Source organism: Leptodactylus fuscus, chromosome 2 (genome assembly GCF_031893055.1).
Source record: "Leptodactylus fuscus isolate aLepFus1 chromosome 2, aLepFus1.hap2, whole genome shotgun sequence".
Lineage (NCBI taxonomy): Eukaryota > Metazoa > Chordata > Amphibia > Anura > Leptodactylidae > Leptodactylus > Leptodactylus fuscus.
The window spans coordinates 216032255-216056078 of NC_134266.1; the positions used below are offsets into that span (position 1 = coordinate 216032255).

The 23824-nt window shown below is 42.8% G+C and overlaps 1 protein-coding gene across 1 annotated transcript; it reads right to left on the bottom strand.

The window, feature by feature from the left end:
- Nucleotides 1-1386: 1386 nt before the first annotated feature.
- CCNT1 (cyclin T1) lies at nt 1387-23488 on the bottom strand. Its single transcript, XM_075265522.1, has 9 exons — nt 23333-23488; nt 19913-19994; nt 17352-17480; nt 11331-11391; nt 8984-9046; nt 8508-8553; nt 6581-6744; nt 4383-4453; nt 1387-3368 (listed from the first exon to the last, which is right to left on the bottom strand). Exons 1-9 carry the CDS (start codon nt 23476-23478, stop codon nt 2211-2213), a joined length of 1920 nt encoding a protein of 639 aa, XP_075121623.1. The 5' UTR covers nt 23479-23488; the 3' UTR covers nt 1387-2210.
- Between the last annotated feature and the right edge of the window lie 336 nt (nt 23489-23824).

The following is a 23824-nucleotide window of genomic DNA, read 5'->3' on the forward strand; positions in this document are numbered from 1 at the left end:
TTACATGACATCCTATTATAAATAAACAAAAAAATATATAAAGCCGTCAACTCCTTAAAAATATATCACCATCCAGAAATCAGAAGTCAATGTGATTATATGAAGCCCAGTAATATAGTGTATCTCACATGGGTAATATGGTAGTTCCTTCACTTTCCTGTAATTTCTTATATTATAATCTCAAAGTTTGAATGTGAGATGCATACTGAAAGAAGGGAAAAACAGAAAAGAAAAGGAGGGCTGGAGAAGGGGACACACACCTGAATGGCTCAGTCACAGCCTGCTTAAATATGCACAGAAAAATGTGAAGTTACAGCAATGTTGACCAAACCCATTGATTTCAAAGGGGGAAAGCAAACCATATAATATGTACTGGGCATGTTAGGCCCGGTTCACATCTGTGCATGGGTTTCCGTTCAGGAAGTCCACTTGGGGACCCCCCGAATGGAAACCTAATCCACATAATAAAAGTGGTTAACTTAGGAAACTCGGAAACACTATAGATTATAATGGGGTCCGTGTGGTTTCTGCACAAAAAATACGGAGAAAAGTACTGCTTGCAGTGCTTTTCTCTCCATATTTTTCATGTGGAGAAGGGAACTTAAAGGGGTTGGCCACTTTCAGACCAATATTGACAAACAAATGTACAATAAAAAGATGTACAATTTTCCAATATACTTTCTGTATGAATTCCTCACGGTTTTCTAGATTTCGGCTTGCTGTCATTCATTCTGTTACTCCTAGTGGCTAAAAGTCTGACCATGGTCATGTGATTTACGGTCCATGGTCATGTGATGAGCACACAGGTGCACAGCTGATTACCAGGCTGATGTCTGATTACTGTGCTGTGATTATAACGAGCAGCACCTGTGTACTCATCACATGACCATGGACCGTAAATCACATGACCATGGTCAGACTTTTATCCTCTAGGAGTAACAGAATGAATGACAGCAAGCAGAGATCTAGAAAACTGTGAGGAATTCATATAGAAAGTATATTGGAAAATTGTATATCTTTTTATTGTACATTTGTTTGTCAACCCCTTTAATGACCAGAACGGAGATGTGAATCGGGCCTTAGATTGAAAACAAGTCTTTCCTAACGTTCTGACTGAGATATGCCATTGTGTGAGGTGCCTCACAGAAACTTTCTCCCTACTCAGAACACATACATACTCAGCCAAGCATGCATGTGTGTAGAGGACAGTTGTTTATCCAACAGGTATTTCATCTATGCCAACTGGAGACACCTTGTGGATTTTATCTGCTGCTAGTAAAATAGAGTGGCCACAGCGTATGCTGCAATGTAAGCCAATACAGTTTTAGTGAGACTCTGAAAGAAAATAAATGACTACAATTCTTCAGGTAGAGGTGAATACTGTTTTTAATTTTTAACCCTGAGCCTTTCTAAAAATGATTTTCCCCACCAGTTAATCCCTTTAGTTTGTGTACCAGGAAATCAATAGTATTTCAGAATATTGGGTGTGGATAAGACCGGCATTAAATGACACGTAGCTGTCAAATACCACAAGTGATGGATGGATAGGAAACGGAATTTTCTAGCGCACCAGACTGAAAGTATTATTACACAGTTCATATATCTAACATCGCACAGAAAAGTGAACACTATGGAAAACTTGACTGAACACATGACTGTCAGAAAACTCATTTCTTTGATCTGTTAAGCCTCTTTGTAAGTTAGCATTGGAAACCACATATTCCATTAGCACACACAGTCGGCATGCAGAAGAACTTTTCAGTGTGAATTCTGAAAAGAGAAAATGATGCTCACATAAAGTACCTGCTTGACATGCTAGCAAAACGTAACAAAACCGCAAAAACTGGACCTCAAATTTGCTGCCTTGAAAATCTCAATGTAAAGCCTGTTGATCTCCATGTTAAACTGCAAAAGTCAAGGTATCTAAAACATAAACTCCCATATAAAAAGGAGACGGATGACACAAGACAACATGGAAAAGTATAACAGAACAGGCAGTGGTCAACAAAGATACCAGCCGCTGTATGACACTGTAGACCAAAAATTAAAAAAAAAAAAAGAGACAAGGAAATACGATTTTTAAAATGTAACTTAAGACATGAGATACATGACAAAGTATATGGAAGAGCACAGAGAAAATATGCTGGTAAAATAGTGCTAAGAAAGTGGCTATGTAACCCTTTCATGCAAGTCTAAGATGTTACTCGCAGTTATTTGGGGAGTGGTGGCAGAGGTGGAGGCGGCTCAGCAGGTAGTGGAGGTGGTCGGGGTTTGTCTGTGTTGCTTGGTCTGGGCCTGCGGTAATCGCCATATTGATGCAAATACTGAGGTGGCTGCATTGGTACTCCCTGTGCGCTTAGCAGTGAGTGCAGCATATTTACAGTGTCTTGGTAATCGATAACCTTCGTTGCGCTGTGTCCATTGGCACCAGAGGATGCCTCCCTCTCTGTTTTGCCATGACCACTACGAGGTCTGTGAGACGCTTGTGCCACAGGGGCATCGGTTGTGGGAGTTTTGGAAGTCCTTCTTAGTTTATGAAAAGAGGGGTCATGGCTGCTGATGTCATCTGAAGGAGGTCTCTTCCGAGAAGGTACTGATGTTTTGTGAGAAGAGCCACTTAGAGAAGAACGCTTGCTACTTGAGCTGCTGGATGAATCCTGATGGTGCTGACGGTGGGACTGACTGTTGTGATGGTGGTGATGATGGTGATGAGAAGACGAAGAGCTACTTCTGTGTTTTTCCCTGCTCTTGCTGCTAGTACCACCACGCTCTTCAATTGGCACTTTAATGCAAATTTTTCCCTCCTCTGGTTTATCCCTGTTGGCTATAGGAAGATGCATTTTCAGACTGGTAGATCTGTCTGTCCGTTCATGACTTACATCGTGCAAGGGAATCTTTAAAATGATGGGTGATGTGTGGCTCTCCTTTTCCCGCTCTCTCTGCTGCTGAATGAGTAAGTTTTGAGCAGCACTTGCATACTGCTCCTTTAAGTTGGCTCCCATATGTTCCAGCTGTCGTTTTTGTGCAGCTAACTCTTCAGCATGCTTTGCACGGTACTCCTTCAGTGATACTTTTGCAGTAGTAGGTGGTTTGCTTACAGGTAGCTGGGCCTGGTCTGTGCATGGATTGTGCTCACTAGTCCTTTGTGGCTGCCTCTGGTTTGGTATCAAAGTTCCCCAGGAACTTCCAGACATTGCAGAATCCATTTTTGATCCAGAATATGAATGAGAAGAAATATCAGACAAGGGGGAAGAGTTTGTAAATCCACTGCGGGAGAACATTCGAAGTATAGTTTGGTCAGAAAGATTGTCATTGCTATCCTCTTCATCACAGCCATCCTCTTTAGGTTTGCTGTTTGGTTGAGTGGTCTGTATGAAAAAACAAATACAAATATATTAAGAAGAAGCCTAAACTCATTTTCTGTAGGAATGATGCGACTATATATACTACTATATATATACTACTAAAGCGTTTGTTTAAGGTAAGTTCACACTACTGCTATTTATGTCGTATAATGGATATTAAAGGGGCTCTATCATTCGGAAAAGTCATTTTTAACTAACCACATCATTGCATAGCCTTTCTAAACGCTATGCAAGAATGTGCTTTTGCCAATGATAGAGCCCCTTTAATGACATTAGAGTGACTGATCACTGGACATTCACACTAATGTAAAAAACATGGCAGAAGCTTTCTTCCTTCAAATTTGTTACTTTTCTAATGAAAGAAATAGTTGTGCATGTAGGACTTTTACTTCTGTTACAAAAATAAACAAACACAATGGAAGAAAGCTTCTGTCCTAATTTTTACATGGAGGGAACTTCATCTGCATCTGTCATTCTATTACCATTAATGTCTATTGCTCTCATCCTATAATTGAAGTGTGATGGTCCCTTTAGGATAACTATTTATGGCCTAATGCAATTCGGATAGGACACCCAGCACCCCACCAGTCAGCTTATATCTGCACATTATACAGAGCCAGAATCAGATGGCTCCAGGTCAAGCTGTACTAATGCAGCTCAGCTCATATTCACTTGAATATAACAATGTTGTATAAATTACATTTTCCATAGTACAATAATAATCCTGTGAACTGTAAGTGAGTGCACTCTATAACAGTGCTATTAATTATATCTTCTCTAGCATGATGCATGTGATAAGACTATCATAGTGAAGACATGCTCCATTGAACCCCACAACTTGTCCTACAAAAAGCAAAAGCTCACACCATTCCATTAACAGAAAAGTAAAGATATGGCTCTTGGTATGAATACATTTGGGCACCAAAAACAACAAGCCCCTCCCATGCTGTTTCCCTTATGTGTCAGTTGCTATACTGTGCTTAGAAAGTATAAGTGGTGTATTACTAGAAGACTTACTCTCCAGTTTCTTATACGCTTCAAACGATTAGGAGTTCTCTCTAAGATTTGGAGAAATTCATGTGTCAGTTCTGTAAATAATAAGCAAATAGTTACAGTCAAAAAATAGTAGCATCAAACTAATAATAATATTTAATATAATATTTTCAGTAATTATTATAAAAATACCTAGTTAAAAAATTAAAAGGGTGCTTGTTTACGGTGCTACAAGATGCACGTCCTGTTTTTACTTGTGTAAATGTATGCATCTATTCATACTACATGTTTTCAGTTATTGATCAGTGTTAGGGAGCGTTCACACTACCGTCTGTGTCCGACAGGTAGTGTCCGCTCACAATCTGTCATGGATATTAGGAGCGGACACTAGCTGTGTCCGTGACACTTGTCATTTATTTAAATGGCGATCGGGTGCGTTCTTTTGCACTCCGTGCCCTTCCTTCACTGTCCGCTTGTAAAGATGTCCGACTTTTCAAGCGGACAGAAAAACCCTACATGTCGGGTTTTTCTGTCCGCTTGAAAAGTCGAACATCTTTACATGCGGACAGTGAAGGAAGGGCACGGAGTGCAAAAGAACGCACCCGATCGCCATTTAAATAAATGACAGGTGTCACGGACACAGCTAGTGTCCGCTCCTAATGTTCGTGCCAGATTTTGAGCGGACACTAGGAGCGGACAATACCTGTCGGACAAAGACGGTAGTGTGAACGCCCCCTTAGTCACTGGTGTAGAAAAAGCAGCAGGTGAAATACCATCAGTAAAGACAGCACATGTCCTTATTCACACGACATGTGACCTCTGCGATAATCATAGACAACACTCCACCCTGCTATTTTCAGGCAGTGTCCATAGTGTTTTTTTGTTTTTTTTTAAACTTATTGTACTTAAATTTCCTAAACTACAATGTCTATGGAAAATGGACATATGTCTTTGGCCCACCGTGGCAGGATTGGTTTTGCACTTGAGAAAGGGCTTTAAAGCCCGCAACGCATTGTGCTGAATAAAGTTGCCTTTTACATCTGTCCATTTGGGAGAGCTTTTTTTTTTTGCCTATCCCCTTGGAGGATGGTCCATTTCTTCTATCTGTTCAGACGTCCCTGTGACGGAGACTAGCAGCTGCCCTCCTTTACCTTATTGGTTGACATGTCCATTGGTTGTTGTGTCTCACACAACCTGATCAGGTGAGAAGTCACCTGCTGTCCTTATTGTTCTTTCGTATACTGAAAGTTCTACACCAGGAACGGCTCGGTGCCGTTTTCTCCTTTTTTTGTCATTCGAGTTATTAAAGGGGTCATGCCATGACGCACAAGGTCCTTTCCCCCAGGCTGAATGTGGGTGTGACTAGTGATGAACAGCATTCCTATCCAGTTCAATGAGATAGCCGAGTGCTTTGCTTTACTTGGGCTGTCTTTCACACCCCTCTTTCCCCACATTCTCGAAGTCGGTGGAGGTCTCAGCAGTAAGACCATCACCAAACTGGTATTTATCCTCTATCCTGTGGGTAGAGAATAAATACTTTTCGTGGCAAGACCTCTTTAAGGAAGAAGTTAGCAATACTGAAGACAGCAGGATAAGGAAGTATACTTTTTAATACACACTAAAGCAAATACAACAAAGGAGTTGTCTTTATCCCTTATGTCCAGGATAAGGTATAAGTGTGATTGCTAAACATCCCAAAGCAGGGACTAATGCTCACAAGAACACTGGTCCCAAAACTCCCACCTCCTTCTCTGGTTAAGCGAGGCAGTGGTCACACATGCACAATGCCACACTATTCAATACTACAAGAGATAGCTGACCACCACTTCAATGAAATGTATGGACTAAGGTCCTCATTCTCATGATTGTTGGGGGTCCCAGTGGTTGGACCACCAGCGTTCACTTAATCCCAATTCTGTAGCTAGTGGACAAGTCTGGTTTGTGGTACAGCCTCTTCAAGAAAGGAGAGAGGGGAGGAAATGAAGCAGCATCAGGGAGACATCTGAACGACATATAGTACACAACACAGAAATTACATTACACCAGAAGAGCTTGCCCATAGAAATACAAAAAGTGTATATACAAAAGTTAACGTAAGGAAGGAAAGATCCAGATCTGAAGGTTAGACACACTAGTATAATAGAGATCTACAGCTTCTTAGCCTGTCTGTTTTTGTTGCTGCAATGATAGGCATACTAATACAGAAAATAAGAAATACCAACCATCCAGAAGCTTCAGTGTCACTGTCACATCCACATACTCCCACCATGGTTTCCCGTCCGTTGACACAGGGATCTCCCAGTTGGACCACTTACAAGCCAAGTGGATGCAGACACATGCCACTACCGGAGGGGTGTATTGAAGGCTGAACGTAGTTAAATGCAGACTGTAGGAAAACAGATGAAAAGTTACAACTCATAATAACCTGAACTCAAACAAAATTATAGTGACAGCCTCTTTCTTCTTCTTGCCTCTCCCGTTCGGCCACAGAAAAATGGTGGACGGACATGCGGAGTTGGCGCTTTGGAACAAAGAAAAGAGGAGCGCACAAGAAAAAGGTGGAGAAGAAGACAGAGTCCGTCACTGGAGTTTTAGTTTCAGTGCTGGAGAATAGCCCCAGTGCTGTGAGGAAACTCATTTACATAAGGAAAAAAGAAGATATTTCTAAGGAACGCCAGTGCGGATCAGAATAATAAAGGTAAGAGAAGAATAGCCTCTCTTAAGGCTGTTCCTATGTGTATTTAATTTAAAGAGGGATTCTTGTGATAGAATCCCTTTAAAGGGACAGCGCCTTCCCCTTAAGTGGTTCCAGCAACAACCCAAACACCGGGCTATAGGGCCAATTAGAGTTATAATAACAACTGAACCTGGCATTTATATATCATAGGAGGCTGCACTCTCTAAGAGGTTATTTGCTTTAATCTGTTTCTAAGATAAGGTTGGACTGGGTATATTTTGCTCTTCCCTCTTCATGATTTGGATAGGCTTGGTGGATGTAATTTATAATTAAATACTTTTTCCAGGCAAAAAAATGTTTTGTCTTTTTTAAAATGTCTGTTAGTGCTATTAATGGGTTAAGAAATGCCTCCATATACATTTAGCAGTGTTTTGAGCGATTTGTGGGTGTCTCTGGGAGCTCCTGCTGTCTTCTGTATTTGTTTACTTGGTTCAGCTTCTTGCTATGTAAATTGCACACTAACTCCCTCCCACCTCGCTGCCTCCCATACACCCCCTCCCTGTCTCTATAGCTATCCCGCCCACTACTAGCCCTTCCCTACCTACTCAGCCCAACCCCATTATATACTATCTTCCTTCAGGCTTCCTCCTGTGGGAAGGCCCATCCTTCTTTTCTGATTCTGCTGGCAAGTACTATTGTCCCAGTGCTGATCTGTAGCTGATAATTCACCTCTACTGCGCAGCTCCCATGCGCCGGCAGTCAGAAAAGAGGGAGGGGCCATCACACGGGAAAAAGCTTGAAAGGAAGAAAGGTAAATATGATGGAGTGCATGGGGGATGGGGGGGCTGAGAATCATCACCAGCAAATGTCCCTGGGGTGGTCACCTGACTGCCCCAGGGATAAGGGTAAATATACATTTTTGATAAATTATGTTATTTAGAAAGTAGTCGGGGGGAGGGTGTTTAGATTAGAGTAGTGATTAGCTGTTATCCTGGACAAACCCTTTAATAAAAGTTACATTTCATCTATTTTGTAGTAGGCTATCAAGGTTCTTTTGGTAACGTTTCCCTTCTGTGAAACCTCTTCAATTTTTGGGAAACTAAAGAGCACTGCTCTCTGTCACAAGAGGACTTTGTCCAAAAAGATTTCAATAACACATCATTTAAGAACGTTATATATTATCCCACATTCCCCACCTCAAAGGGGTTTTACAACCCCACACAGATCAGCTGTTCCAGCATCCTTTAGGTGCGTGAAGCTGGAGCAGCCTATGCGACCTTCCAGCTCCTGGAATAGCAGACTGCTGTGATGTTGGGGTGTAAGCCCTTCACAGATCACATAATGATGACCATACTTATTTATAGGTAATCAGTATGAAAACTCTGCTTTGCGTCACAAAACCCCTTTAACATCCAGTGTAATGTCACTGCATTTTTTTCACCCTACACTCAGAATAGAGTTCAGAAATTGACCTGTTGGTTGCCATAAAGTAGGACGTCTGAGCCAAGTCCTTGCTTGCTGAGGAGAAAAAAAGAAAAAAAAGTGATTAACTTAATGTAAAATCCTTCCTGTAGACCACTTCACATGTTTCAATATTATTTCAAGTTATACAGTCAACAAGTAGAACTATTTCCACACTTGCTGGTTATACAGCTTTTGAGATCCATCTGCAGAGTCCTCACACAATGGCTTCTGTATCTACTTTGAAAACGCATACTGCAAGAGTCACAAATCCCTATATTTGCACCTTTTTTGATCCCTGAATTCTGAGGCACAAGGAATGATAAAATAACTCTCAATGTCTGTGACTGCTGTGGGACAACTGTAGTATGATTTGCCATGCAGTAAAATACAAGCAGAGTATACCAGAGAAGATCCAGAATAGGCAGGTCTCTCTTTTAGCTAATAATGCAAAGGTTCCCTTGAATAACTGAAAATGAATTCTCACCTCTTACCAGCTGGGTGCACTTCACTACATGAGTATGGGGGTGATCAATTGTAATTTCAAACCCTGGAAAACAAGAGACAATGCTTGAGATATTAAACTGAAATGAGGACTATTTGGTAAGAAAACAACTGCAAAGCAAAGAGGGACAAATTCATTTTAAAAATTAACTAATAAGTTTTTAGAAAAAAAAATGTGTTTTTTTTCTGGCTTTAAAAAAAAGAGGCTTTCATGTTCTCTAACATTAGTGGTGTTATATACCGTGGGAAAGCTGAGTGTGCGCTGAATTTAGTGCAATATCACCTCTGCTAGTATGTGCTCAGGGGCCGGCCTTACAGCTCAGCATCATCGCTTTTCAGGGAGAAATTACCCTGTCATCCTGACAGTAAAAACTATAGAAGTGCCCAGGTAGGGGGCAATGCTGCTATGCTGTGAAGCCACCCCTTCTGATGCAGGGATTTTGGTAAACTAATAGCACAGATATCAATGCAACAGGGGCACATACCAGCAAAGTTGATCATGCGCTGAATCAAACAATCAGCTTTCCAGCAGTATATACCGCCGTCACTGTTAGAAGACATGAAAGGTCCTTTTTAAGCAGGGGATGCATAGTGCGAGTCAGCCATAGGTTATCTGCAGTTAACCCACTTGCATGTACAATAGCAACGTAGTAAATAGATGGGATTTGTACAAATCTCATCCACAATGCAGAAAAAAAATTCTGCAGCCCAAAGTATCTTGCTATACCATGGCCGTGGTTTCAATCTTTGCAAACCAAATGCTTAGAAATGGTGGCTGAAATTGAATCAAAAGCCAGTCAATTCCACCACAGACACCCCACAGCAAAACTACAGAAGATCTACCCTACAAAAAAGACCTTGGATCATTTTTTGCCAGAAAACCACTAAAATAAAAACATATAAATTTGCATCTGGTCAGTCCAGAGCCTGAATTGAATTTTGCCAGTATAAAGCCACATTGGTGAAACTTGAGTCAGGCTCAGGAATGACTACATTCAACTTTGTTTTTATTGACATCATTTTATCATTCACATGTGTGACATAATATACTACTAATATGAGGCGTTGGTCACTTGTTACACTAATCTAATTTTGCTTACCATTCTGGAAATGGGCTGGAGGTGAGATTACATGGTGAATCTGATCCAGATGAAGAGTGTAAAAACTGCCTATGTCATCACGGGAATGGAGGAGTGCTGTTTTTCATTGTGAGAACTGTGTCTAAACAATGGCTAGGCATGGCAAAACAGAGACCATGCACAATTGGAGAAAAGTGGGCTCAATCTCAGAAAATGCAAGCAGCACTCAGTGTGGTGGAAACACTGTGAGGCTATGTTCACATTGTCATCGTTTAGTCTGTTCTGATATGTCATAGGATCAAAACAATGGTCTGAAAGAAGTTACAAGCCACTGACGGAAGAAGAGGCTGAAGAGGACGCTCCTGACGAAGATAGAGGCGGCGCTGGAGAGAGTTCTCTCGCAGCATTGGGGACGCCCCCAGTGCTGTATGAGCACTGGGCTGCGAGAGAGCTAATTTGCATACCGTCAAGAACCGAGATTGTAGGCGAACAGCGGTACGGAGAAGACAACGAAAGGTAGGAGATGAATAGCGTTCTTAAGGCTATTTCAACATGATACTTAGAAAAAAATAGTGTGTGAATGATAGGATCCCTTTAAAGTTAAAGATCATGGTTGTAGACTGAAGGTTCACTTTCTGCATCCTTCTGTCAGATTTTCAGGCCATTGACTTGATCCGATGACAGATGAAAACAACAGACTAAACTATGCAAGTGTAAGTTGGTGTAAGTTTTCTGCAGGAAAGAAAAGCACAGCATGTTGAAATCTTCTTTCAGCTAAATAACAATGTATCTGTTAAACCTAAAGCTTACTGGGAACGTAAACAGAGAGTCTTGTTCTATTCACACAACCAAGCCAAAACTCAGATGCATTCCCCTCAATGGGTGAATCAGTAGTCCGATCTGTGAAAAAACACATGGCCGTGGAAGTCGGTTGTGTGAATAGGCACTTAACTTGCTATTTTTTTTTACCATGCAGTAAGCATCATTCCCCTCCCAAAAATTAACAAAAGCTAAGTAGTACATGATATGCAACCTAAAATGGTGTCATAAATACAACTTGTTCTGAAGAACCCTACTATATCTACAACAATGGAAAAAAAGGTTAAGACTCTTGAAATGACAAATGATCATCCACCACATGGTGTTATTTTGCAGACTTTTCCTCCAGGTCAGTTTTGCTCCATGGCTGTGATCAAGGCATAGTTGGGGCTTTCCAGACTTTCCCATTTTCAGCCATCCTGGAAGACTTACCCAGGGTCTGCAGTATAATGCTCTCTAGAATGACCAGGTCTTGGGCTTGTTGCAGGTATGCCTGTTGTTGAGAGGACAGGCAAATTACTCACTGGCAAGCACTCTGTACAAAACAACCAGGATATGCAAGCAGGGTCACCAACTGGTCATGGTCTTGTAGTAACTAAGATTCATGTAGAATCTTAAAGTTTATAATCAATATCACAGGGAATAAAATGTTTATTAAGAGTAAATTGCAGTGTGAATTAATTTTAGCATTGAGAACAGACCAAACCTGGTTGGCGAACCTACCTGCTAAAAACAGCTGTCAAGCAACAGAGGCAAAGGATCCAGTGAAAAACAATGCTACATGCAAGCAGGTATATAACACATCATGCTCAGTGACATATCCCACCTCTGTGAAGAGAACCATCTCATCCTTACTAGAGATGAGCGAACAGTGTTCTATCGAACACATGTTCGATCGGATATCAGGGTGTTCGCCATGTTCGAATCGAATCGAACACCACGTGGTAAAGTGCGCCAAAATTCGATTCCCCTCCCACCTTCCCTGGCGCCTTTTTTGCACCAATAACAGCGCAGGGGAGGTGGGACAGGAACTACGACACTGGGGGCATTGAAAAAAATTGGAAAAAGTCATTGGCTGCCGAAATCAGGTGACCTCCATTTTAGACGAATAGTGGATTTCAAATCCGGGTCATATGAGAATGTGAACTTTGTGACTATGAGACAGGGATAGCTGTACAGGCAGGGATAGCTAGGGATAACCTTTATTTAGGGGGGAATGTTATTAAAAATAACTTTTTGGGGCTCTATCGGGTGTGTAATTGTGATTTTTGTGAGATAAACTTTTTCCCATAGGGATGCATTGGCCAGCGCTGATTGGCCGAATTCCGTACTCTGGCCAATCAGTGCTGGCCAATGCATTCTATTAGCTTGATGAAGCAGAGTGTGCACAAGGGTTCAAGCGCACCCTCGGCTCTGATGTAGCAGAGCCGAGGCTGCACAAGGGTTCAAGCGCACCCTCGGCTCTGATGTAGGAGAGCCGAGGGTGCACTTGAACCCTTGTGCACCCTCAGCTCTGCTACATCAGAGCCGAGGGTGCGCTTGAACCCTTGTGCACACTCTGCTTCATCAAGCTAATAGAATGCATTGGCCAGCGCTGATTGGCCAATGTATTCTATTAGCCTGATGAAGTAGAGCTGAATGTGTGTGCTAAGCACACACATTCAGCTCTACTTCATCGGGCTAATAGAATGCATTGGCCAGCGCTGATTGGCCAGAGTACGGAACTCGACCAATCAGCGCTGGCTCTGCTGGAGGAGGCGGAGTCTAAGATCGCTCCACACCAGTCTCCATTCAGGTCCGACCTTAGACTCCGCCTCCTCCGGCAGAGCCAGCGCTGATTGGCCGAAGGCTGGCCAATGCATTCCTATGCGAATGCAGAGACTTAGCAGTGCTGAGTCAGTTTTGCTCAACTACACATCTGATGCACACTCGGCACTGCTACATCAGATGTAGCAATCTGATGTAGCAGAGCCGAGGGTGCACTAGAACCCCTGTGCAAACTCAGTTCACGCTAATAGAATGCATTGGCCAGCGCTGATTGGCCAATGCATTCTATTAGCCCGATGAAGTAGAGCTGAATGTGTGTGCTAAGCACACACATTCAGCACTGCTTCATCACGCCAATACAATGCATTAGCCAGTGCTGATTGGCCAGAGTACGGAATTCGGCCAATCAGCGCTGGCTCTGCTGGAGGAGGCGGAGTCTAAGATCGCTCCACACCAGTCTCCATTCAGGTCCGACCTTAGACTCCGCCTCCTCCAGCAGAGCCAGCGCTGATTGGCCGAATTCCGTACTCTGGCCAATCAGCACTGGCTAATGCATTGTATTGGCTTGATGAAGCAGTGCTGAATGTGTGTGCTTAGCACACACATTCAGCTCTACTTCATCGGGCTAATAGAATGCATTGGCCAGCGCTGATTGGCCGAATTCCGTACTCTGGCCAATCAGCACTGGCTAATGCATTGTATTGGCTTGATGAAGCAGTGCTGAATGTGTGTGCTTAGCACACACATTCAGCTCTACTTCATCGGGCTAATAGAATGCATTGGCCAATCAGCGCTGGCCAATGCATTCTATTAGCGTGAACTGAGTTTGCACAGGGGTTCTAGTGCACCCTCGGCTCTGCTACATCAGATTGCTACATCTGATGTAGCAGTGCCGAGTGTGCATCAGATGTGTAGTTGAGCAAAACTGACTCAGCACTGCTAAGTCTGCATTCGCATAGGAATGCATTGGCCAGCCTTCGGCCAATCAGCGCTGGCTCTGCCGGAGGAGGCGGAGTCTAAGGTCGGACCTGAATGGAGACTGGTGTGGAGCGATCTTAGACTCCGCCTCCTCCAGCAGAGCCAGCGCTGATTGGCCGAATTCCGTACTCTGGCCAATCAGCACTGGCTAATGCATTGTATTGGCTTGATGAAGCAGTGCTGAATGTGTGTGCTTAGCACACACATTCAGCTCTACTTCATCGGGCTAATAGAATGCATTGGCCAGCGCTGATTGGCCGAATTCCGTACTCTGGCCAATCAGCACTGGCTAATGCATTGTATTGGCTTGATGAAGCAGTGCTGAATGTGTGTGCTTAGCACACACATTCAGCTCTACTTCATCGGGCTAATAGAATGCATTGGCCAATCAGCGCTGGCCAATGCATTCTATTAGCGTGAACTGAGTTTGCACAGGGGTTCTAGTGCACCCTCGGCTCTGCTACATCAGATTGCTACATCTGATGTAGCAGTGCCGAGTGTGCATCAGATGTGTAGTTGAGCAAAACTGACTCAGCACTGCTAAGTCTGCATTCGCATAGGAATGCATTGGCCAGCCTTCGGCCAATCAGCGCTGGCTCTGCCGGAGGAGGCGGAGTCTAAGGTCGGACCTGAATGGAGACTGGTGTGGAGCTATCTTAGACTCCGCCTCCTCCAGCAGAGCCAGCGCTGATTGGTCGAGTTCCGTACTCTGGCCAATCAGCACTGGCCAATGCATTTCTATGGGGAAAAGTTAGCTTGCGAAAATCGCAAACTGACAGGGATTTCCATGAAATAAAGTGACTTTTATGCCCCCAGACATGCTTCCCCTGCTGTCCCAGTGTCATTCCAGGGTGTTGGTATCATTTCCTGGGGTGTCATAGTGGACTTGGTGACCCTCCAGACACGAATTTGGGTTTCCCCCTTAACGAGTTTATGTTCCCCATAGACTATAATGGGGTTCGAAACCCATTCGAACACTCGAACAGTGAGCGGCTGTTCGAATCGAATTTCGAACCTCGAACATTTTAGTGTTCGCTCATCTCTAATCCTTACCACTAGTTTCAGTCACATTGTGAGAACTCAGGGTCCTACCTTTGGCTATATTTAATACTATGGGTGGGAATTCATTGTAAATTTATGACATTTTTTGGCATAAAAAAGTCACAAACTAGTGGTTTATTACTTTTTTTTAACATTGCAACTTTTCTGTGTCAACCTTGCCACTTTGTTCAAACTAAGTGAGGTCATTGGCCGCGCCATATTCATTATCATTTACACCAGTGTATTCCTGTAACAAGATATGGTCATTTTACTGACTAGGGGATCACTGCTAGAATGGTGGAGACCCCCAACAATCATAAGAACAGACACTCATGTCTCACCTGTTTGAACAAAGCTGTGGTTGAACTTGTGCACTATCGTGGCAATAAAGGTCTATAGGTATGCCAAAGACAGCAGGCTGCGATACTCAGCTATCTCCATCAGTGCCATTGACTCTCAATGAAAATTCTGTGCACATGAACAACCACAATTCCTTTCAAACAGGGAACTCGGAACTCATTCTCACAATGGCTGGAGGTTTCACCAGTCACAACACATCCATAGCTGTTATCCCCTATTCCGTGGACAGGGATATAACTTGTTATTATTGGTATACCTCTTGTACAGAAATCTATCTACATGCACTGCTAATCTGTCAGTGTCCCTGGACCCAGTATAAACTTTCTAGACAAAAAAATAAATAAAAATCAATCAGTAATTGTGTTACGGATATGTTCACACTGCCTTCATTCTTTCCATTATTCTGATACATAATAGGATCAGAACAATGGACTGAAAAACTGACAAAATGAAGGAAGCAAATGGAGCACCCTCCGTTTCCATCCCACTGTAATGTTAAAAACAAGATGGGTGTTTTTTTTTTTTGTTTTCAACTATAATTTTTAAAGATGATCTGTATAACAGTACATGTCAATTTTTTCTAATACTGTATGTCAGTCCCATGATATACTAAGCTATAACCCATGAAAATAAGGTAATGAGTGCCCACTCACTCAACAATGGAGCTAACATGCAACATTTGTGTCCTTCATTCTATCAGCTTTTCAGTCTGTTGTTCTGATCCCATGACAGATCAAAACAACTAACAAAAAGATGGCAATATGAAATTTAGTCATAGGAATAGTTGTAAAGGCACAATGTCACTGGTCAACCTCTTTCCAACCCCCCCCAATCCTCTGCATTTTCCACATCTAATCCTCCACTTTTGGAGAGGGTCTAGACATAAGAATTTTGGGCAGGGAGGTCGAAACATGAATTTAAAAAGTACATTTGAACTCTCCATTGTTCCATTCTTTAATTCTGAGGGCAGCAGGACAAGTCCATTTGTATTGAAAAGTGGCCATACATCTCTCTATATTATAAAAATGAATTTTTGTATTAGATAAAGTTTGGCTGTACGGGTTAGGCATGTTAAGATTTCAACATGCCCAATCATATTGATTTCAAAGGACAAAAATCACAACCAGCGGTATCTGGCAGTGACTTTCCTCTCCCTAGTGAGAATGCATGGATGCTGAGCATGCAGGTATACAGAGGAGGGTGAAATAGTTGTCAGAATAATTGGGAGAAATAGTTGTCAGACAAACAGACATATGGCCAACAACTTTCTTAGGTGTAAGGTCACCTTAGAAAGTTCATATATTTATATGGCCATCTTTTGTTTTAGCTATTTAATAGATGTGTCAGATGTTTAGTCCTTCAATAAGTGCAGCTAAAGGCTAGGACTGCAACTTAGAGGTTAATGACAAAGCTCAGGACATCTCTTCAATATACTCCAAGAATCAATCTGGAAATTTGAGAGGTTGCTATCAGTGACTATGACACAAACAGTTTTTATGCATGTAATCCAATTTTTTTTTCTATATCACGAAACAGGCACATTGTCTTGAGCTGTCCATAGACACTTCAGCTCTCTGCAATGAATGCTCCTCAGCATCTCTGCTCTACAGTTCTTGTAGCCAAAGCAGTCACTCTTGGTCGGGAAACTGCACATGAATGAGTTGCCACTGCTGCACTGTCTATGGCATTTCTATGTACTCCCCGTCTTCTGTATTGTGCCATCACCAATTTTGAGCGGCCAAAATGAATGAAAGGGCTGCTGAGAGCCTTTACATTGATTTCTATGTAAGCAGCTATGTGCACAGAAACATAGGGATTGCTCCTTGATCTCTGCATTGCATGCAGGATGAGAAACAATTATTTGCCACCACTCATAACAACCAGTAAAGCATATTACACAGTAAAGGTGCATTATATTTCCTGATATAGGTGGACAAGCACCTATTGGCACTTATTGGCATTGGCCAAGGCATACAACCTGGCGAATGAAAAACTGCTAGTGCCCATTTTCTTTTGTAGTTGTTACAATTTGCTGTCCATGTGACATGTCAGTATTATTTATTATGCCTCTCACCAGTCTTACAACAGCATATGATTGCTGCAGTTTAGAAACAGGTTTGCTTATGGTAGACTCACTTTAAGGACTCATGTTATCCCACTCCTTACTTTACTGCAGTTAACACCTTTTTCAACATGTTAGACAATTTGCATTGTGAGAGACCAAGTATTTCAAATAATTAGACACATTACAGTTACACCATACATGGTCAGCGTTACACTTTGGACTATTTCTGAATATATACATACCTCACTTTGGGTGTCTGGTAGGGGTTCCTGAGCATTAAGACAGGCATGAGCAACTTTGATGACATGCTCTAATTTACGAGGCTGTTCCTCCACTTTTGCTGCTAAAAATAGGACAGCAGGTGCTACAGACTGAAATATAAAAAAAACACAAAACATTAATAATGGGGGAGAGCTCTGAAATCATATAATAGAAAAACTGTGTTTGTTGCCCATAACAATCAATCACAAGTATAGTAAGTTCATGGATATTTAGTTATTTATACAAGTATCACTTACTTTACTTTGGATTATAATGACACGTATACGGCTAGGATTCCCTGCAAATCTCTCACAACACATAAGGAGGCCACTCTCCTATACATTAGATCCCGGTACAAACATTTTCTTAGGGTGTCTGCACACAACTTCCTTGAATACTTTAAGAAATGTTCTTTGTTGTAACATAAATAAAGGAGTGTATTGTTTTTTATAGTTTTGTTATAGCATAGATATATATTAACATAGTGTACACAAAGGTTTATTAACCTTTCATCAGTTGGGGCACATGCGGTTTTATATACCGCTGGAAAGCCGACAGTGCGCTGAATTCAGCTTTCCCGTTTTGTGCCCCCCGTACGGTGCCGGTACCTAGCTCGTCACCGTCAGAAGGGCATTTCTGACAGTCAGTCAGGAACACCCTTCCTCACAGCAGCGTCTATAACGCTGTACTATGAGAGCGGGGAGGAACGCCCCCTCCCCTCCTGATAGTACTCGTCCATAGACGAATTCAGCGCAGCTTTCCAGCGATATATAAAACCGCATGTGCCCCAACCGATGAAAGGTCCACTTTAAGTCCAACCTATAAACCTACCAAGTTGATCCAGGGGAAGGCAAAAAATCCTGCAAGTTTGACACAAATTGCCCCATCTAGAAGAAAAAATAAATTCTTCCCAACTCCAAATATGGCAATTGGACTAAGCCCCTAGATCAACATCTGATCCCAAAAATTTCAAGCTCCCATAGCCTATCATTTCTTAGGCTGAATTCACACACGCAGCAGAGTCTCCGCCGCAGAATCTGTCTAAAATCGGCAGAAAGAAAAGTCCTGCAAGAAGGACTTGGCTATCTATGGAGTCCATGGGTTTCCGCATGTAACTGCTTTATAAGCAAACAGGCTCTCCGCCTTTCATGCAGACCTGAAGGACGGAAACCCGAACAGTAGTGTGAACCTTGTGTCACTTTCAAGAAAGGCATCCATCCTTTTGAATTTATCATCACATCATGTGGCAGTGAGGTCCATGGTCTCACCGACTTACTGTAAAGAAGCCCCACATGTAACTATTTATTCCTCTAGGCATGGAAGATGCCCCTATTCACAGTTTCAGGTACCAGCATAAAGAGATCATTGGAAAAATCTCTGAACGGTTCATTCATATATCTGTCCATCATATTTAGGTCACCCACTAAGGGCTCGTTCACATCTGCGTTGTCCTCTCCGTTCTGCAGGTTTCCGTTTCCTGCATAAAACAGAGCAGGAGATGGAAACCTGCAGGACTCTTTCATACCCATTCATTTGAATGGGTGAGAAAGCTGTCCGGCCGTGAGCGGTGGTGAGCGTTTTATGCTCTCCGCCGCGAAACTAGGTTTTTAAATCCGGACACAGAGTCAGACATGCAGTACTCTGTGTCCGGATTAAAAAATCCGGTTTCGCGGCGGAGAGCATAAAACGCTCACCACCGCACCCGGTCTGTGCTTTCCGTCTTCTAGCATGCAGAAGACGGAAAGCACAGAACGGAGACCAGAACGCAGGTGTGAACCTAGCATAAGCCATCTGTTTTCCAATCTGAACAACTGCAAGTATTAGGGCTCGTTCACATCTGCGCCCGGGAGTCTGTTCTACAGGTTTCCATTTCCTGCACAAAACTGGGCAGGAGACAGAAACTTGCCAGCATCTGAATGGGTATGAAAAGTGTCCGGCCGTGAGTGTTTTATGCTCTCTGCTGCGAAACCGTTTTTTTTTTAAAACCGGACACAGAGTCGGACATGCAGGACTTTGTGTCCGGATTTAAAAAAACGGTTTCACCGCGGAGAGCATAAACCGCTCACGGCCATACTCAGCATGACTCCTGAGAACAGAGTGCCGAACGCTGGTGTGAACCCAGCGTAACTTGTACTGTATGAGATGGTCTGAACACAGCCGTAGGGATTTATGATATGCTACATGGCGAGCCGCAGCCAAAAAGCGCTGCAGGAAAAACTGCAGCAGAAAGCATTGCGGTTTACCCCGTAGCACTTTTCACAGAAAGTTGACAGAGTTTTACTCTGCGGACTCTCTGCTTCAATTATACCTATATGGAAACTGCCAGCATTTCCATGGGTACAATTAACATGCTGCATTTTACAAAAACACGACCACAGCAATAAGATGTTTTTCTGCAATGTGTGAATGGGATCACAGTCCACTTTGCAGGGTCTGTAAAACGATAAGGATAAAAAAGACCACGTTATAGAATCTTGCAATAACCGCTGTACTTTAGAAATAACAAGACGCTTGAGAAAAGGAAAACATGCACAACACTTACATTTCGATGGAATTTTGTAAATGACTGAACCATATAGAAACGATGCATGTACACAATAGCTGTATTAATTGTCAGCTGAGATCTAAATGACTAAAACTAAGGAAAATCAATATACACAACATAGTAAATATAGAAATAAGCAAGCACATTTTTGGCACATAGTTTGTATGTATCTCAATACATACAGCATCCAATCAAGCATCATCATTTTTTTTCTCTGAAATAAGAAGCACAGTCTTATGCGCCCCCCCCCCCTTTAACAAAATACCACAGGGAAAGAATTTTGTGGGGCGGCAGGGACTCCTAGTATCATAGACAACTATAATGGAGTCCATCTTCTCGCATACTGTTCAGGCCAGTAAATCACACACAGACTGAAGCTTGGTCATGTGAAAGCAGCCATTGTGTAACAGGTTGCCCTAACACCCGATGGACCCCACTGACTATAACAGGGCAGAATTATCATGCTCTATAGGGCAGTTATTGGGTGTACAAACATAAAAAGTCACAATTTTTTTTGGTGTAAATCGGATTTTGCACCAAAACGTGTGACTTTTTTCTGATTTGCACTACCCACGGCACTGTCATAGGCAGTTGTGGGTGGTGCGCTAGATTTATTACCATTTACACCAATTTGTACAAATAATGCTTGAAATCTATCCCAGCTTAGATTTCATTGTTCTGGCGCACAACCAGGCAGAAGGTACGTGTCCTCATAAATGAGACATACTTCTCCGCTGATGTAGAAGATATGAAGGCTGGCGTTGAATACCCCAGTCTTCATAAATCTCCATTGTGTCGCCATTTTATTATTTTCTCCAGGATTTTGGAAAACATCCCGTGTAGATGTGAACACAGCTAAAACACCAATAAACTTTTGTGTTCCCTGTATACTGCAGAACATGGGAAACTGACAAAGGAAAAATGTAAAGTTGTACATCTGCTATCTGAGTTACACAAAGGCTACTTGCAGCATGCCAGCTTCTACTAGTTTATATAGCTCAACTTTGGACAGGTTCACATTTGCGCCCCGGTCTCCGCTTTCAGGTGACGGAAACCCGGCAGACAGTGTCTGCCCATGAAAGTTTTGTGGTCTCCGCAGGGAAACCGTTATATTTTTTAACCAGACACAAAGTCCTGCATGTCCGACTTTGTGTCTGGTTAAAAAAAACCAAAAAACTAGTTTCGCCGCGGAGACAAAAAGAAAGCTCACGGGCGGACACTTTGCAAACCCATTTAAGTGAATAGGTTTAAAAAGTGACTGCTGATTTCCGTCTCCTGTCGTTTCTTGGGCAGAAGACGGAAACCTGAAAGCGGAGACCGGGGCGCAGGTGTGAACTATAATTTCACACATATAGCAAGACAGTATTTCTTATTGATAAATTTGTACATGAGAACAAATATTTGGCAAAAACTTCTGCAAATGAAACTTAGTTCTATATATCTGAATCACGTTGTTTCTAAATCATGCACATGCATTCCTTCAGCCTAAGGGTGCATTCAGACTACGTAACGCCGGCGTGTATGAGAGCCGTACACGCCGGCATTACGGCAGACTGCCGAACACTTCCCATTCACTTCAATGGGAGCGCTCGTAACAGCGGCGTTTACGAGCGCTCCCATTGAAGTGAATGGGAAGTGTTCGGCAGTCTGCCGTAATGCCGGCGTGTACGGCTCTCATACACGCCCGGCGTTACGTAGTCTGAATGCACCCTAAGACCGATTTTGAAGGCCATAAAAAAAAAGAAAAAACTACACTCTAGGGCTTCATTTTTGACCCATGCTCGATCTGTCTCCGGTAACCTGTTTTTTTTCTTTTTTGCAATTTCACTATTATTTTTTTGAGTTAAAGTCAGGACTGGATTCCACATCAGAAATATATGAGCTTCCTATACATTTCCCATGTCATTTGCAACAAAAAAATGCAGCTTTTCCCGCAGAGTGGGACCTTAGCCTTATGGGTCTGTTTGCTGTCCCATGTATCTCATAAAAATAGTTCATGCTATGGAGCCCTAAAAAGAATGGGATGGTCATATTAATTTCTACTTATGAATATACCCTAACTATAAGACTTGCAGAAGTTGTGGTTGACCATAAGACAAGACCCTCACTGTATAATCCACTTGATAGTCAGGGGCTCAGTATTTACGGATATGCCTTTAGTCACAGAACAATTTATAAAACTCTTGGAAGGCAGCAGTTTATATAACAATGAATTCCTGTATATACCAAGAATTGCATCGCTGAAGATTCTGCCAAAAGCCTTTGTGTAAAGTTTATTGAGACAAATGGCCAAATTTATTTTAAATAGATCATTACTTATTTTATGAATAAAAGCATTGAAGGGTTAACCACTATATACTTGCTGACATCATCTCTAAGACTCCTCTTTTCTTATAATAATAGGGCACACTAAAAATAAAAAAGTCACAACAGAATTTAACACAACTTCTGTACCAAGTTTATTATCACAACTATTTTGCAGTTTTTATTTTTTGTGTGCCTTGTATTATACTCGATGATCCAGTTGTGTCATTTCTTCTTCTTTAAAACCCAGTACAAGGATGACTATGTGCATGGTGAGAATTTCCAGAATCTACATCAATATTCATGAGTTTTATTTAGCCCAAATAAAACTTGCTTGGATATGTTACAATGGTCTGATGAAGTTATTGGACAAAATGTCCTATTAGGTGGCATTTATATGGCGGTCAGACCACTGCTTGGTAACAATAGGTCCTCTTAGGGCCCCTTTAATGGAAAATGAGAAAAACGTTGCTTTAAAACAGATGTTCCGACTTATTTTTATGATGAAATAGCGATGCTATTGGGGTGGACAACATACAAAAAACACGGCTCCCCCGTCGCCATTACCAGCTGCGTCAGATCTGGTGTACCAGTGACATCCCATTCGTGCCAGGGGACCGCTATAGCCGATCTCAGGCCTCAGTGGTCACCTCTTTACAAACAGCACATGGCTGCTGAGACTTGCTGTTTGTAAAGAGGTCATTGCCAAGACATGTGCTTGGCAACAGCAGTCACCTGGCACAAACATACTGGAAGCCTCCTCTGTAACCAGCAGCAATGGAAACAGGACTGGGGAGAAGTATTTTTGTATTATTAGCCCCATCACATCATATAAATAAGTCAGAGCTCTCCTTTAAGCCGATGTGATGGGCTACATGTGTAAGGGTGGGCTCTCCAGAAAACCTCCCCACAATCTGCCGGTCACTCTCATGTGGAATCCCCGCTATAGACGTGCACTGCCGCCACTGAATATCAGCTCTGCTCCTTCAGCAAGCAGCTTCATGCAACGACACAGGGAGTGCTCTGCTCCCATCGTGCGGGACACACAACCGCCCAGCTCTGGGCCTTCCTTCCTGACAAGTGCCCAAGCAGGAGCAGGCCAGGGAAGGATACACATTAAGCCGTTGGCCCATGTCTTGCAGGAGGTTAGCCGCCTGCTGCCGGTACGAGAGTTCCTTATCCGGGTCCAAGCCGGCGCGGCGGGAGGGGCTGCGCTCTAGCTGCTCCCGGGTGAAATACCAGCGGCTCGGCGGCGCCATGACGGTGAAGGTGGGAACGCGCGCGGGAAAACAGGAAGTACGTCATGCCGAACGCAGGCACGGCCTGACCGCGTACACCGGAAGTCCTTGTGAGAGGGCGGGGAGATGTGCGGCAATGGTGGCGGCTACAGTGGAGCTGTCTCTGTTATGTCCTCCCTCCTTCAACTACAGTCTAGTGAACGGTCTAGTATGGAGGTGCTGGAGGAAGGACCTGCTAGAACTAACTCCTATGTATACTGTTCAGTACTGAGGTGACTAGAATGGAGGTGCTTACAGGAGCGCAATCTAGTCACCTCACTACAGGAGCAGCTAGAGTGGAGTTATATAGGGAGGATCCATAACTGGC